Source organism: Semicossyphus pulcher, unplaced genomic scaffold (assembly GCF_022749685.1).
Source record: "Semicossyphus pulcher isolate SPU_LCO1_2020_fin unplaced genomic scaffold, fSemPul1.0.p SCAF_22, whole genome shotgun sequence".
Classification (NCBI taxonomy): Eukaryota; Metazoa; Chordata; class Actinopteri; order Labriformes; family Labridae; genus Semicossyphus; species Semicossyphus pulcher.
The window spans coordinates 16,786,162-16,800,609 of NW_027211696.1; the positions used below are offsets into that span (position 1 = coordinate 16,786,162).

Here is a 14,448-nt window from a genome sequence, read left to right on the forward strand (position 1 = left end):
CTAAGTCAATCCTTTAGACAGGTTATTGATCCTCAAATTAACTCTAATAAGGTAGCTAGGTGCATTTGTCATTACTATTCTTTTAAAACTGTTGTGTTTAATTTTTTACTGATAAAATCTCTCACATTCACTGTTGCCTCATACCACCAGTACTCACATGTTCTTAGTCAAGCCTGTAGCAATAAGAAGACATAATGTTGGTAACTTTGCAGCAATTTCACTTGAGAAATACTGCTATAATTTATTACTCAGAAAATAAGCTTATATGGAGGCACGGGCAGAAAATCTCTTAACTTGCAGACTGATTTCTTCCATGTGACACTTACTTTACCTACTTTACATGGCTATACGTGATGATTGGTGCCGTTTAGCCTGACGCAAATAGACATTGTTAAAGGGTTTGGCGGGTGGCTGTGCACAGGTTGGCTGTGATTGCCACAGATGGCTTTATACCTCATATGGTGTGACGTGTGACATGAAAAGGGTAAGGATTTAGGATGTGGTTGAAAAATTAAGATTGACGTCACGGGCACACGTTGGAAAGGCTTCTAGTGGCTTATTTGTGGGTGCAAGAACCATATTTGTATTTGTCTGTTAAGTTACTTTTTTGACGTGAAGTGTGAACTTTTCACATTATTTGTATTTTGTGTATCTTGTTAGTCATCCAGATTCACACAAATATCAAATTAAATACATTTGCTTGATTAAAAAGGTGTTTATCTTTTGTTTTTGTTGTTGGGTACACAAAGAACCAAACAAAAGCTTACTCATGTGGTAGAAATACAGAGACCCAAGCAGCTCTCTTGCACCACCTATTGGTACTGAGTCAAAAATACAGATCACAGTATTTACTCTCCACAGGGGTTAATTCAGACTATGATAGTAACTCCTTCGTTAATATAGAGTGTTGCGTGCCGTAGTGCTGTGTTGTGTCTTCCTGTGCTCTTCAGGTGCTGCTCTCAACTTTGGTGCAGCAGGTGATTAGGCTCACCTGTTTCCACTTAACCAATCAAGGCGACAGTATAAAGAGCAGGAGAGAGAAGGCAGCCTGTGCCACTGGGCCATTCGGCTGTGTGTGTCAGACGTCATTGTGCTCGTGCTTTAATCCTTCTGTGAAAGGAGGGCATTCTGAGGCCCTCGTGTTTGTTGTTAGGTGTAATAGTCTTTTGATTTATAGAACAGCTTCTTCTTTGTTTTTGATAGAAGCTTACTTTGTGTTCCAATTTTGCTTTGGTTTCTAAATAAATTCCTTTATATGTACTTATACTTAGTTCCTCCCTTTTTTTTAATTTATTGTTACTCCCCTCAGGCTGCACGGTGGTGCAGTGGTTAGCGCTGTTGTCTCACAGCTAGAAGGTCACTGGTTTGGGCAAGGTGGGCCTTTCTGTGCGGAGTTTGCATGTTCTGTTTGCATGCGTGGGTTCCCTCCGGGGTCTCCGGCTTCCTCCCACAGTCCAAAGACATGCTTGTAAGGTTAATTGGTGACTATAAATTGCCCATGGGTATGAGTGCGAAAGGTTGTCTGTCTCTATGTGTCGGCCCTGTGATTGACTGGCGACCAGTCCAGGGTGTAACCCGCTTCTCGCCCAATGACAGCTGGGATAGGCTCCAGACCCCCGCGACCCTGAACAGGATAAGCGGTATAGATAATGGATGGATGGATACTACTCCCCTCATCCCCTAGCTCTTTCTGGGGGACGTAACAAGAGGTTAAACTGTTGTACGTGACCCAATGATTGCTATATTCAAATTTACAGACCTTCTCAAGCCTCCTTTGACAGCTGCGATCATGTTGCAATGATTTATTCATGACTTTATCGTTACTATACACTCCTACAACAGCTACTACCTGTATTTAAATGATAATAATTACCGACCAGTGGGACTTTTTGGTAAAATTTATTCTGCAAGTGTTTAAGTGATACATGTTTCCAGGGATTGTCTTAACAATGATGTCTTCCAACCTCCCCAACAACCAGGAGAGAAAATGAAAAGAACTTTTTACTTACTTTTCACACAAACTGTACAATATGTGAATAATATAGCACGAGGGATAAAAATGTTCAACTTGAGTTCCTTTGATTAGACCCAAACTTATTCCATCGAGTATCAAAAACAGACTCCTATTCGTGCTAGAATTTGTCTTTGACTTCATATTTCCGTGTTTTTTATTTTTTTATCAAATAAGTTTTGTCTCTAAATAAAATTTAGAGATTTAAACAAACTTAGAGTCCATTCCTTCTCTTTTTCCTTAAAAAGCAGTCCTCGTGTGCTTTAAGTCTCCGACCCTGAACACATCAACATTGTCATCAGCGGGTGCCTCGCTCTGGAGGAGCACAGCTTCAGGAGAAATATACACGTCATGCTCCAAGACATATGAAGGCATTTCATACAATCAAATATATGGATTAAAAACAGTCAGAGAAACTGGTGTTTTACAGAATATTTGCAGAAGCAATCACAGGGACTAAGGCAGATAAAACAGAAATGATTGTAAAAGACCACTATGTGCAGCAAGACGTGTTTGAGTGGCACGAGTCATCTAAAAAAATGGTTCCTTTCTTTGAGTGGTTCTCTTCTGGGTTTCTTTTCAAAGACCTTTCTTTAGATTAGAAAATGAGGAAACCGATGAAATGGGATGTGGAAGAGAATAGATATGAACCAGAGTACAAAAAAAGCAGAGGGCCCTTCAGTTCAACCTTCATCCTTCGTGGTGTTATCCTCTAGATCCTCATCGCTGTCTAAATCGCTGTGGAGCCTCTTGGCCATGGCGTTTCTGCTTCTCTGCTCCTTATTCCCCTTCTTTAGCTGGACTGGTAATGGTTTCACTGGTTTCAAAAAGAGAAAGTAGATAAATAAACATTTGTTTAACTTAAAAGGTGAAAACTTTAAGACCAGAAAATGTTTGTCCTCATTTTCATGTTGCTTTAATTTGCTCGCTTGTAAAAAACCCTCCTGCTGTTTTAGTTTTTAATCTCACCTGCTGATGGAACAAATTGGTCTTCAGCTCCGCCGCCATTATCGCTGTGACTGGTGCTAACCGTCTCTTTCTGTTCCTCGTCTGTGACGATTCTCTGTCTTGCGCTCTCGAAAACAGACTTAATGACAATTGAATCCTCATAGATCTGCAGCGGTAAACAGAGACACACACACACACACAGACACACACAGATAAACGGAGCATGGATTGTTCCTCACCAATTTAAAATCCAAACAGTCAAAAGACAACAGTGGAAAACAATTTTGTTGTATCGAAATGAAAGAAATCCCCAGGGTTCACCTGAGATCCCTCCAGGTTGTACGTCTGAGCATTGTGACACAGCAGGAAGATATCCTTCTCCAGATCGCCCACACTTCTGTACTTGTGATTACGCACACGTTCCTGTGGAGCAGAGGGTCAGTATCAAAACCACAATGTGACCACTACGAGTGAGGGGAATAAATAACAGAACAAAATATACATATTCCCTAAACACAAAAATACAACCATCTCCAAGAAATTGTTTGGACACATGCTTATTTGATTTCGTTGCCTAGAGTAAGATGAGAGGATATGTACCACTCTCATCTCTTTGCAGTGCATATTAAGCTAGCACCAGGATGTGAGCTTAGCTTAGCATAAAGGCTGTTTACGGTCAGGCCCCAGAATATTTGGCAGAACTCATCCACCCATTCTCGTCAGCCCTGTCTCTAAGGTCCAACACACTTCACCTGCTGTACGATCCAGCGACACGCCTTAAGACTCGTGGTGATTGTGCTTTTGAGAGCGTAGCACCAGGCCTCTGGAACGCCCTGCCTTCATCCATACGTTCTAATGACTCTGTTGAGTCTTTTAAAGAACTGTGTGTTCGTACAGGCATTCAGGTGACCATTCTGTAAATTGTATTTTGTTCATGTGAAGCACTTTGTGACTTCTGTCTGAGAAAAGTGCTATGTAAGTACAATTTACTTAGCATTAAAGTTAGATTTTGTGAAGTTAAATAAAGGTTTTTTTTGTATTGATTGTTATTGCTGGATGTCTCCTGTCATACATTAGAAGGGCTGGAGCCTATCCCAGCTGTCCAACTGGGCGAGAGGCGGGGTTACACTCTGGACTGATCACCTGTCAATCACAGGGCTGACACATAGAGACAGACAACCTTTCATGCTCACACTCACACCTACGGGCAATTTAGAGTCACCAAAGAACCTAACGAGCATGTCTTTGCACTGTGGGAGGAAGCCGGAGTACCCGGAGGGAACCCACACATGCACGGGGAGAACGTGCAAACTCCTCACAGAAAGGCCCCCTACGTCCGAACAGGGATTCGAACCAGGAACCTTCAGAGGCCACAGTGCTAACTTCTGCACCACCGTGCAGCCCTTGGTCTATACTAAACAAGACTACGTCAAAACCGAATATGTGGCTGACCGCATTAGGTCAATGTGCGCTTTTGTGTTACAAGGCTATAGACAGAGAGTCGCGTCAGTGGAGGTCCAATATGCTCCATGATCCGCCCATTGCGATCTCGCAACTCTCTCTCTCGCTACGGCTCTGAAAGAACCGTCACTCACCGACCGGCAGTCAGCCAAAAATAAACATGGTAGCATTTTCATTGTGATCAGTTTAGCATCCTGATGCTAGCTTTAAGCTAAAACCACCACTGTGTCCTTGAACAGCCTCACAGGGGTGCTAGCATAGTTGCGGACCCTTAGTCTTCACACGTTTACACACTTTACACCAGAAGCTAAGATACTATATGTACAATGAAATGTTAAATAAAAAGGTTGTATCGCCTTCTCCAAGTCTCAAGTGCCTCATGAAATCCAGGTCACTCTTTAATCAAGTCAAGTAGAGCTTAAATCTTTACATTTACAGGATGAATCCTGAGACTTGACTCCTTCACCTCTGCTGCTCAGAAGATTTAAAAGTAGGATATATCAAGGAGGGTAATTCAAAGAAATAAAATGTAAGTACATTAAAGTCGACACATTTCAGCAGATAAAGATAACACTGACTTCTGTTCGTGTGTTCAGCAACACGTACCCTGATCCTCCTGAAGTCCACAGGCTTCCGGATCAGCTCGTAGTACTCGGGTACCTCCTTCTTAGAGGGAAGCTGCACAAAGCCTTTACTGATCTGTCGACCCAACCTGGAAGCACAAAGAGTGATCTCATGTTGTCAGTAATGTTATCATTTCAGTGTCTGACTGACCCAGAGTGGTTATGGTAGGTGATAATGTCTTTGACACTGAGATCAAGACTTGTATCATTATCTTGGGAGACACAAAGTCGCTGCTGTGGCGCTTTTTTCCTTTTACGACTGTTGTTAGAGAAAAATGATTCAATCATGTCATCATCTGCAGGTATCGAGTATTGCTTTTGATGTTGGCTAAAATGTTGCAAACAACTTTAAAAGAAAAGAGTTGCTGTTGGAAGGACAAAAGTTCTACATAAATCGGTTGCTTTCAGCTCAATCCAACAGGAAGTGGTGACGGACATGATGCTCAAACTACAGCAAAGGTAGCTTAGAAGATATGATGGGTATTAAGACGTCATTCTGATCTTATACATTTAATTTGGATGATTTTGAACTGACTTCACTACAAGCCAATATACAGTTAGCATCTGCCTCAGTAAGTCCTCCCTTGCCCGTCTACATCTGATGCAAAACGCCGCCGCTAGGCTATTGACTCACATCACACCCATCCTATTCTCTCTACACTGGCTCCCAATAAAAGTCAAAGCCCTGCACAACCAAGCACCCAACACATTGCTGACCTGCTCCATGCGTATATCCCCAATAGATCCCTCAGGTCCTCTGACCAGCGTCTACGTGTAGTTCCTCGTGTACGTCTGAGGACAAAAGGTGAATCTCTTGCTCCGACACTTTGAAGCACTCTTCCAACACATATACTGTTTGCGGTTCAACTGATGCTTTTAAAAAGCAGTTAATTTGGGTTTTGACCATGTAACATAATTTTGTACAATTGCATTTTTCTATTCTGTCCTTTTTATGATCGTTATTGTTGTTATTATTGTACTGTGATTTTTTGTGAACACTTTGTGACCGCGCTCTGTGAAAGGTGCTATAACAAACTTTACTTTCTTACTTACTTGCTAACAGGAAACAGAACACATGGCTAATTGTAAAGGAAGCACAATCGCATACAAAGTTAAAGGTATAATAAGTAGGATTTTCCTCGAAAAATAAAATATAGACTTTTACAAATATAATATAAATCATCACTTATGGGCCTCTATACACATGTGTTGGTGAGTGTGTGTGCAGACCCTTCCCTCTGCATCTATTCTGTTGTTTGGCTTTGCATGGGGCGTTTTCAGGAGGGGCGCTGTTGTTGTTCCCTGAGCCAATCACAGCGTACAAGTGAGTGTGGGGCCCCATCCAGAGCGGCAAACATGGCGTAAGAGCGATGCAGAGTTCTTTCTGTTGGACAGGGCGGTGCCTCAAACCGGGTAGGACAAGCTAACCGGCAGTTAGCATGCAAGCGCAAAGGTAACCGTGATGCTGTCGGTGTTAGCTCGGCGGGGTGGGCGTGTTCTCCCACAAGAGAGTGAGCTTCTGGTGACGAAGAGCCCAGGAGGAGGAGGGGCCCAGTTTGAATGTGTTGTTGACAAAATGCAAGAAAAAATGCTACTTATTACACCTTTAAGAGAGCTCAAAGTCCAGAAAACAAAAGAAAGGGCATTGTGAATAAAGCAAAGATGCAACCTCACTAATTGAAAAGCTTTTTCTACAACTTGAACAATAATTAAAAAGCAGACCTGACATCAAAAACTACAGTCTCTGGCGAGTTCTGCGATCAATCAGTGGCTGAGCTGAACACCAACACACTTCCACACACATAGCTAGTGCATCTGTTGCAGCTAGCTTACAGCTAACATCTGCACAGACCATGCAGACTGAAAGCATTCCAGCGGTCAAACTGTAATGAAGCAAAAATTTGCTCTGACTTCAGAACAGACCATTAAGTTCTGTATTTTTAAGTAGACACACTATAGTTATAAACATGCCTGCAAAAAGAAATAAGTACGAACATAATGAGAGTCCTTTTGTTGAGTCTTTTGAGGAAACAAAATGATAAATTAATGCTTTTGATGTGATTTTGTTTTAGTTCCTGGTCCAGGCTATTTGCAACAAGAGCCCAGTGTTTCCGTAAACTTCCTTCTTGAATAAATCAGACAAATAATGACTTTTCCTCACAGCCAGTTCACACAGCTGGAGGATTACTATAACAGCATCAAAGTGCCAGAGCGCAGACTGCCCTTACCCGTCCTTGTAGTTGATAACCATGTCCACCAGCGTGCTCAGTGTTCTGGTGAGTTCAGGTGGATTCGGAGGCAGCTTCTCAGCAGGCGGGCGCCCTCGCTTCCTTTTGACCTTTTCACCCGTTTCCTGCCCAGCTTGAAGTTCTTTCTCCCCAGGTTGGTCACTTTTACGCTTCTTCAGACTGATGTCCTCTTCCATCTCCTCCAGGGAACCGTTCTCTCTGGACTTGGGCTGCAGGAGGAAGTGATGAGTGACGAGATTAGTCATGTTCTTCTTCTGTTGTGGATTTTATAAATAAGCATTACACGGACAATAACCTGGGACTCGACTGAAAGACTAACTGTGAATGATTTCTATTGAATCGCTTGTGAGAGTTGAGACACTTAGAAGCAGCGACACAAAGAATATTTTCAGATATGTATGTAATATTTTCATTTGCCACTAACAGAAACCTGCTGCGCTTCAAGCTATAAGTCTCGAACCCTCAATTTAAGGCATTCAGCGACTGGGCAAACAGTAACAAAAGCATTTCAAATGAAAGAGGGATTTTTATTTATGTATCACAATAGCGTCTGATTAGCATGGACGGGAGCGACCCAACTGCCTTGCTGTCTCTGCAAATTGAGGACAGATTATTTTATCTGGAGGCTTTGATGTCAGATGATTATCGAGGGGGAGGCGGTATTTTTTTTTTAATGCACAATGAGATGTGGATACGTTTGGGGAAGCCTTGTTACACCAAAGCGCAGACAAAAAACAGTCCTAATGCAATAAATAATAACACATTTTCCCCTGCACTTGAAGTATGAGATAGAAACGTGATTTTACGCGTGTGGTGCTCGACGTGGGGTGCTGTGCTTCATCCTCAGTCATTTTCAACCATTTTTATCGCTTCCTTTTTTCCCCCCGATTATCTGCTGCAACCACTGTATTTTCCACAAAGGCAATTAGAGGCCAGAAACATGAGTATGCATGCAGCGAGAGCAGCAGCAGCAGCAGCAGCAGCATCCCTGTCTGGAGAGAGAGGAGGGAGGGAGGGAGGAAACAGAGAAGGCATGCTGTCCAATCCGAGCAGAATATTGATGCATCAATCATACAGGCTCATACAGTTCACACGCCAGCATTCAAATCATATAATAAATTGAGCATGCGCTTGTGAAAATGTACTTCTCAAGGACAGGGATGAAAGCATGCTGAAATATTGAATTTCGGACACATTTGAGCAGGGGGAAGAGATGCATGAGCATGCAGCATCATGAGTGAAAAACAATAATAAGTGCAATAGGAATAAAGATGACTGTGATGCAGACGCAGAAAAAAAACAACAGCGCATGGCTGCACTTGCAAACCAACAGACATGGCAGATAATTGACTCAAGAGGAGGCAACAATAGGAATCCTCCTCATCATCGCTCGGCTCAAAATGTGGGCTTTGAAAGCCCCGCTACACTCTCTCTAAGGGGCTGCAATCCTTCCAGAGGAATAGTGGAGGGATAGAGGGTAATCCTCAAAGATGTAAAACGCAGCTGACTGTCTGTGCATGTGAGAGGAAGGGTGTCAGTGTGTGCATGTGATGCTCCATGCCTGTGCTTTTCTCCTAACAAGCCTGCCTCTTCCCTGACTAATCTGGCAAAGATTCCCTCTCATCTGTTAGAACACACACCTACACACCCCCTCTTCCTCTCCCCCCTCTCTGCTCTCCCTCTCACACACACACACACGCACACACATACATAAACTCGCAGACACTCTCTTTCCCCAGCGCGCACACACACATACACACACATTTTATCCATCTCTTCCTCTCTTCCCATGCGATGTAGCCTGGCTGAATCCTGCGAAGAAAAAAAAGAGACATGGAGGAGGATATTTACCTGAGTGCAGTCTGCAGGCTGGCTATCAGGATCGGCTGCAGCTGTGGGGGAGAGAATTAGCAAGCCAGCATAGCGGCGAGCTGCTAGTCTCTTCATCAGCTGATCACTCAGAAGCAGAGCCCAGAAGGGGGGAGAATAAAAGCGCTATGTTTTCATATACAAATCAATGGGCAGGGGGAAAATAGAAATGCCATACCCATCTCCTGTCTGCAGCTCTCCGAAGTCTTTTTCCTGACTCTGGAAGGCCCCGAGCTTGTCTCCCTCTGCATGTTTTTAATATCGACTGCTGCCAGACGGTTTTTTCTCTCTCTTCCTACCCCGCTGTTAAAGTTATCGGGTCCATTTTTGTTTTTTTTAATGTTGCATTTGAGAGGGGGACGTGCCATTTTATATCAACCAATGCAGTGATCTTAGAAACACGAGTCCAGTCCGCAGCATTACGCTACGAGACATTCATGTCGGGTTCATACAGTGCGGGGACATTTGTGCGCGCACGAGGGACCCGGGTCATGTCCCTGTCAGATATTCGAACAGACACGTCATCATATTCTAAAAAAGATGAAAGAAACAGATTTTTTCCCTCAAAAACTCTTCAACGCTTGTTGTTGCGTCTAAACCCCTCCTACTTCATGTTAGTGTACATGACCATTTACAGGAAATACAACAGTTGCTGACTTTTATCGTTGTTCCCGCCACAAAATCGGATTAACAACTTTATTACTCGCACGTAGCTGTTAACATCTGCACAATCAACTATAGACGTGTTAGATATTAACTAAACACTTCCTGAATGGTGAATTTGGATGGGTGTTTTTCAGTGTAACAGTCTGAATACTGAAGTTTAATACAGTGGTAATTTCTTACAAAAACAGGGTCTGTATTTGGTTTATAATTAAATTACATTGCTGTGAACCCATTTGCCATCTTAAATTTGGTCAAAACCAAGAAGCAATCTGGGGTTGAAAATTAAAGCCAACGCTAAAGTGCCAAAAGCTGCAGTTCCCCCGAGTGGCCACTTGAGGCCAAAAGCGAGTAAATATCCACCTAGCCATTACAATTATTCTAAGCTTTAAAGTTATATGTTTAAAGTCGAGGTGAAATGAAATACATCATTTTAATCCTTTTAGATCACATCCCCGGTAATATTGTGCATCTGTTTGACAATATAGGCCAAAAAAAATACAGAAAATCCATTTCTTCGTATTCTTCTATCAAAATCCGATCATACTTTCTTCTGGTAAAACTACATTTCACGTGTGCTTAAGTAAGTTAGCACCAAACTATTTCAACCAATCAATCTGCAACATTTAGTCACAGAGCACCAAGAACGCTCGGTCAGTTAGCTAGCTACTGCGCTGTGGGGACGTCTGTCTACGCCCACTTCTCAACGATCAAATCAAACCCCTGTAATGATATGTCCCGCCTGCACATCCTGTTTCACTCGGAAATACGTCACGATACGGAAGCTAGATACTCTCGAAATGCCGTTTCAGCTCGACTTTAAGTATAATTGGGGATATGGCTGCTAACGTTAGCTGTGATATCGACATCCCCAGAGCTAATTTCAGCCCCTGAACGTGCCATCTCTGCCGTGTGTATTTCCATGTAAATATCAGACATTGCTAAATAGGATACTTGTAGTAACAGACCATCTAAAAATTCTGTGCTCCAGCTTTTTTCAGTGAGTAATTTCTGGTATTTACATGTTAGCAGGTCTTGCTTTTTGCGATCATCAAAACTAGCTAGCTTACTGTTAGCTTGTTCAGTGTTTCTTATACAACAGTACAAAGATTCATTTGTGGCAGCTCACGCGAAGGGAGCCAGGAATGTTTTGGGTTTTTCCCACAAAGAATGCTTGTCGAAGTGATGAGAAGACAGTTTTGTTATGAAACCAAGGGTTTTTGTTAGCTCGCCTGCACACATCTTGTGTTGGAGAGCTAGCAGCAAATTCGTTATATTGTACGAGGTCACATACCTTTTTGAGAATACAGTCTCATTCTATGGAGAACAATTTAATCACCTAGCTAACAAACTAGCATTGAGCACACTGTATAACTTAAGCAAAGTTGCAATAGTACTGGTACAGCTTCATTTCCTAGATCAGAAACATTGACCATTAGTGCTTTGCTGTGGTTTGCAGCACCAGCATTCCATCAGGGTGATGGACTTAATTTACTATTTTTTTAGGCTCTTACTCAAACACATCTGGTTTCTGGGAATCCATTTGTTATTTTCCCCCCGACATGTGCAAAATGCTGCTGGAAAACAGCACACAATGTCAGAACTCACACACCACAGGAAATTAAGGATACACAAAAGAAAACAGGAACAGGATAGAATTAAAAGATCCTGTTGCATGTTCTTCTAAAAAGGACAAACTATCAATGACAGAGCAATTCCTCTTTTGTGTAATGCAGAGACTTCTGTGGCTGGAGTTCAGTGGAAGCTGCGTGGAAGCATAAGGCAGAGGCAATCATCAGTCTTCTGCTTTTATACCACATAAAAGAGTTTATCCTCTAACAGCCTGCCAAGGTCATTTGTCAAAGTTACCCTTTACAGAGTGTCATTTTGCTCATATAGTCACATAATTATGATATAATATATAATGTAACCTTAACTATTCATGTTAAAGCCTTAAAGAAACCGCACATTTTTTTAAAGTGATATTTTTTGTTTTGTTTTGTATTGTTAAAAAAAAAAGTTTTGCTATAGCTTACAGACTGTATGTTGTTAGCAGTGGTATTGATGAGTATGACAGCTCCCTAAAAGTGAAGCTAACCCTCTGTATCGCCCCCTATTGACTGGCTGCTATATATCTCATAGAGCCCGCCTCCTCCATGTTAACAGATGAGACATGAGTCAAACTATAAAATCAAAATACACATCAAATACATTTTTCTCAAACATTGGTTTCTGTCATTATAGTTAGTTCTTATCATGCTGATTTACGTCCAAGTGTTCATTTTTCTAATAAGTTTAGTTTTAATTAGTTATTTGATGCTATAAAAAGGGGGTGTAACGTCATGATGGACAGCTCTGTTGACAAATCCGGCTCCTGCAGTGTTCTGTTCCCGAGTAGCAGAGAGGAGAGGTAACTAACACTAACACTGCAGTCATTGAACTTTCCATAACCATGAATATCTGCTTCAGAACAAAACAAGAAGCTGCTCTGCTGCAGACTGAGCCCACCTGAGGAATCTTCGCCTTTTTATGGTAAGGTAAGGGGTGGGACTTCAATACCACGGCTCCACCAGCCGATGTCTACGGCGTAGACTCTGGCTCCAAATGCACAAAATGGCAGCGCCCGCTCTGGGGGTATTTTGGCTTCATTTTTATACAATGAGAGGATGTGAAGACACGGTGTCCATCTTTAAATACAGTCATAGGTAAGGACCAGCAGCTGAACAGACAAAAGTGACATTTACATGTGAAGTTTACAGCTGCCTAGCCTGTAAACCAACGCAACAATTCTACTGCAGCAACCCTAAAAACAGCATTCACCACTTGCAGGCTTGAAATAATAACTCATTAGCCAGTACAACAAATATTTGTTGGCAGATGTCAAGAACATGCAACATACTGTGCAGTAAACAGGAGAACTGCACACACTGAAAGTCTGTCTTGATGCTGTTTCTTGTGCAGAGAGATTCGTCAGCTTGAAGTTATGACTGAATTCTTTTGCAAACAGTTTCATGTAAAATTTATTATCCTTTGAAAAATTTAAAAAAAGAATGGAGCTGCCTTGTTTTTCTTTTGAAGATACCTCTTATAAAAATCTAATAAGTAATGAGACTCAGTGAAGTTCCCACTCAAAGAGCACGACAATGTGAAGTGACTGGATTAGCTAACCCCGATGAAATGGAGAGATCATTCCAGCATTTTTTTGCTCCCGAGGACCACTTGCTCAAAAAAAGCCGCTGGCTGTTACCATGGCAACAGCAAATTTTGACGGTGGACCTTGTATATTATTGTATTTTATTGCTGCTGCTGGGAAATGACTCAGAGTGCTCTCAGTCACACATGCAGCGGCTCTCAGTAATGGGACACAGTTAGACGCAGCGAGGGGAAGGCGGCGGCGGCGGCGGCGGCGACGGCAGGCCACTGGGAAGACTGACAACATCATTTTATACGTCTACTCTTTCTTTTTATCGAAGCTTTTTATTTCTCTACACCGCTTTAGGTGAAACTAAGGGAACACACAGACAACCCGCTGTGCCAGTGCGTGTTTCACTAATGTGCTAACACCTACTTTTTTTTTTTATAGCAAATATATAAAAATAAATTCAGAAAATTAACATTTAAAACATCAAAATCAGATTTTTTATACCTAATCTCATATTCCTTCACTATCAGCGTTCTTATGTAAAATTCAGCAATAATAAGTCTCTCAGTTGCAGAGCTAATGCAGAATTAAATTACTGTCCTACATTTAATGCCAATATCACTTCACAACTCTTTTCTTGCTATTTCCTCATGAGAACAGCCTGAACTGCAGCAGGGCGCAGGTTTCCTCAATGTTTGATAAATGATTTATTGCATATTCAAACACCGAATTCAGTTTTAATTAGCATTTGTGCAAGCATGGATAGAGCCAGGCATGCTCTGATCATAATCCAGACTGGGGTCACAAAGCTAACGAATAATAAGCCAGTCTTTTTTTCTTATCTTTTATCTTCTGTTTAAAATTTAAAGCATCTGATATCATTTTATATTCAAACAAGAGGGGACAGGATGGTCGGAGACAGCAATAAAAGAGCGTCGATGATCATGAGTACTTTCGGTCGTTGAGAGGAACAAAGCTAAATGTCAAGGTGAGACTCACACCGTCTGAAGTGTTGATGACCCGCTGGTTGATCCACAGGCTTTCATCTGGTTGACCTACTTCATAAGAGAAATGTGAGAAAATATTCTTAGACACCCGCTTAAATCTAAGTTGAATGTAGAAGGAAAAAAAGGCTCCGTGAAACCTTCTACAAAAGTCTCTACGTACCTTTTTTGTTGGTGATTAGTAGCGAGGGACACAATTCTTACCCAGGGTAGCACAATATAAGAGTCTTAGTCTTTTTACTTCTTGTTTATAAGGTGGATATGATTAAAGTGTGATTCATAAAATGAGCCCATAAAACTAAACAGTAAAAATATAACACACTGCACTCGTAGGATTATAAATATAGACAGCTATGTAAGATTGTTTAATAGTAAAGAAATGCTTTAATAAATGTTACAATTGATGATTAGATGTCTTTATTTACAAAAGAGAAAACATCATCAGTGTCAAAACCATCCATCATAATGTGGACTCCAC

At 41.7% G+C, this 14,448-nt stretch overlaps 1 protein-coding gene across 1 annotated transcript; it reads right to left on the minus strand.

Annotated features, from left to right (window-relative positions):
* Positions 1 to 1,884: 1,884 nt before the first annotated feature.
* LOC138602174 (probable global transcription activator SNF2L2) lies at positions 1,885 to 9,477 on the minus strand. The gene is made up of 7 exons (XM_069673592.1): positions 9,340 to 9,477; positions 9,144 to 9,184; positions 7,272 to 7,501; positions 5,027 to 5,132; positions 3,281 to 3,382; positions 2,981 to 3,125; positions 1,885 to 2,828 (listed from the first exon to the last, which is right to left on the minus strand). Exons 1-7 carry the CDS (start codon positions 9,410 to 9,412, stop codon positions 2,695 to 2,697), a joined length of 831 nt encoding a protein of 276 aa, XP_069529693.1. The 5' UTR covers positions 9,413 to 9,477; the 3' UTR covers positions 1,885 to 2,694.
* Between the last annotated feature and the right edge of the window lie 4,971 nt (positions 9,478 to 14,448).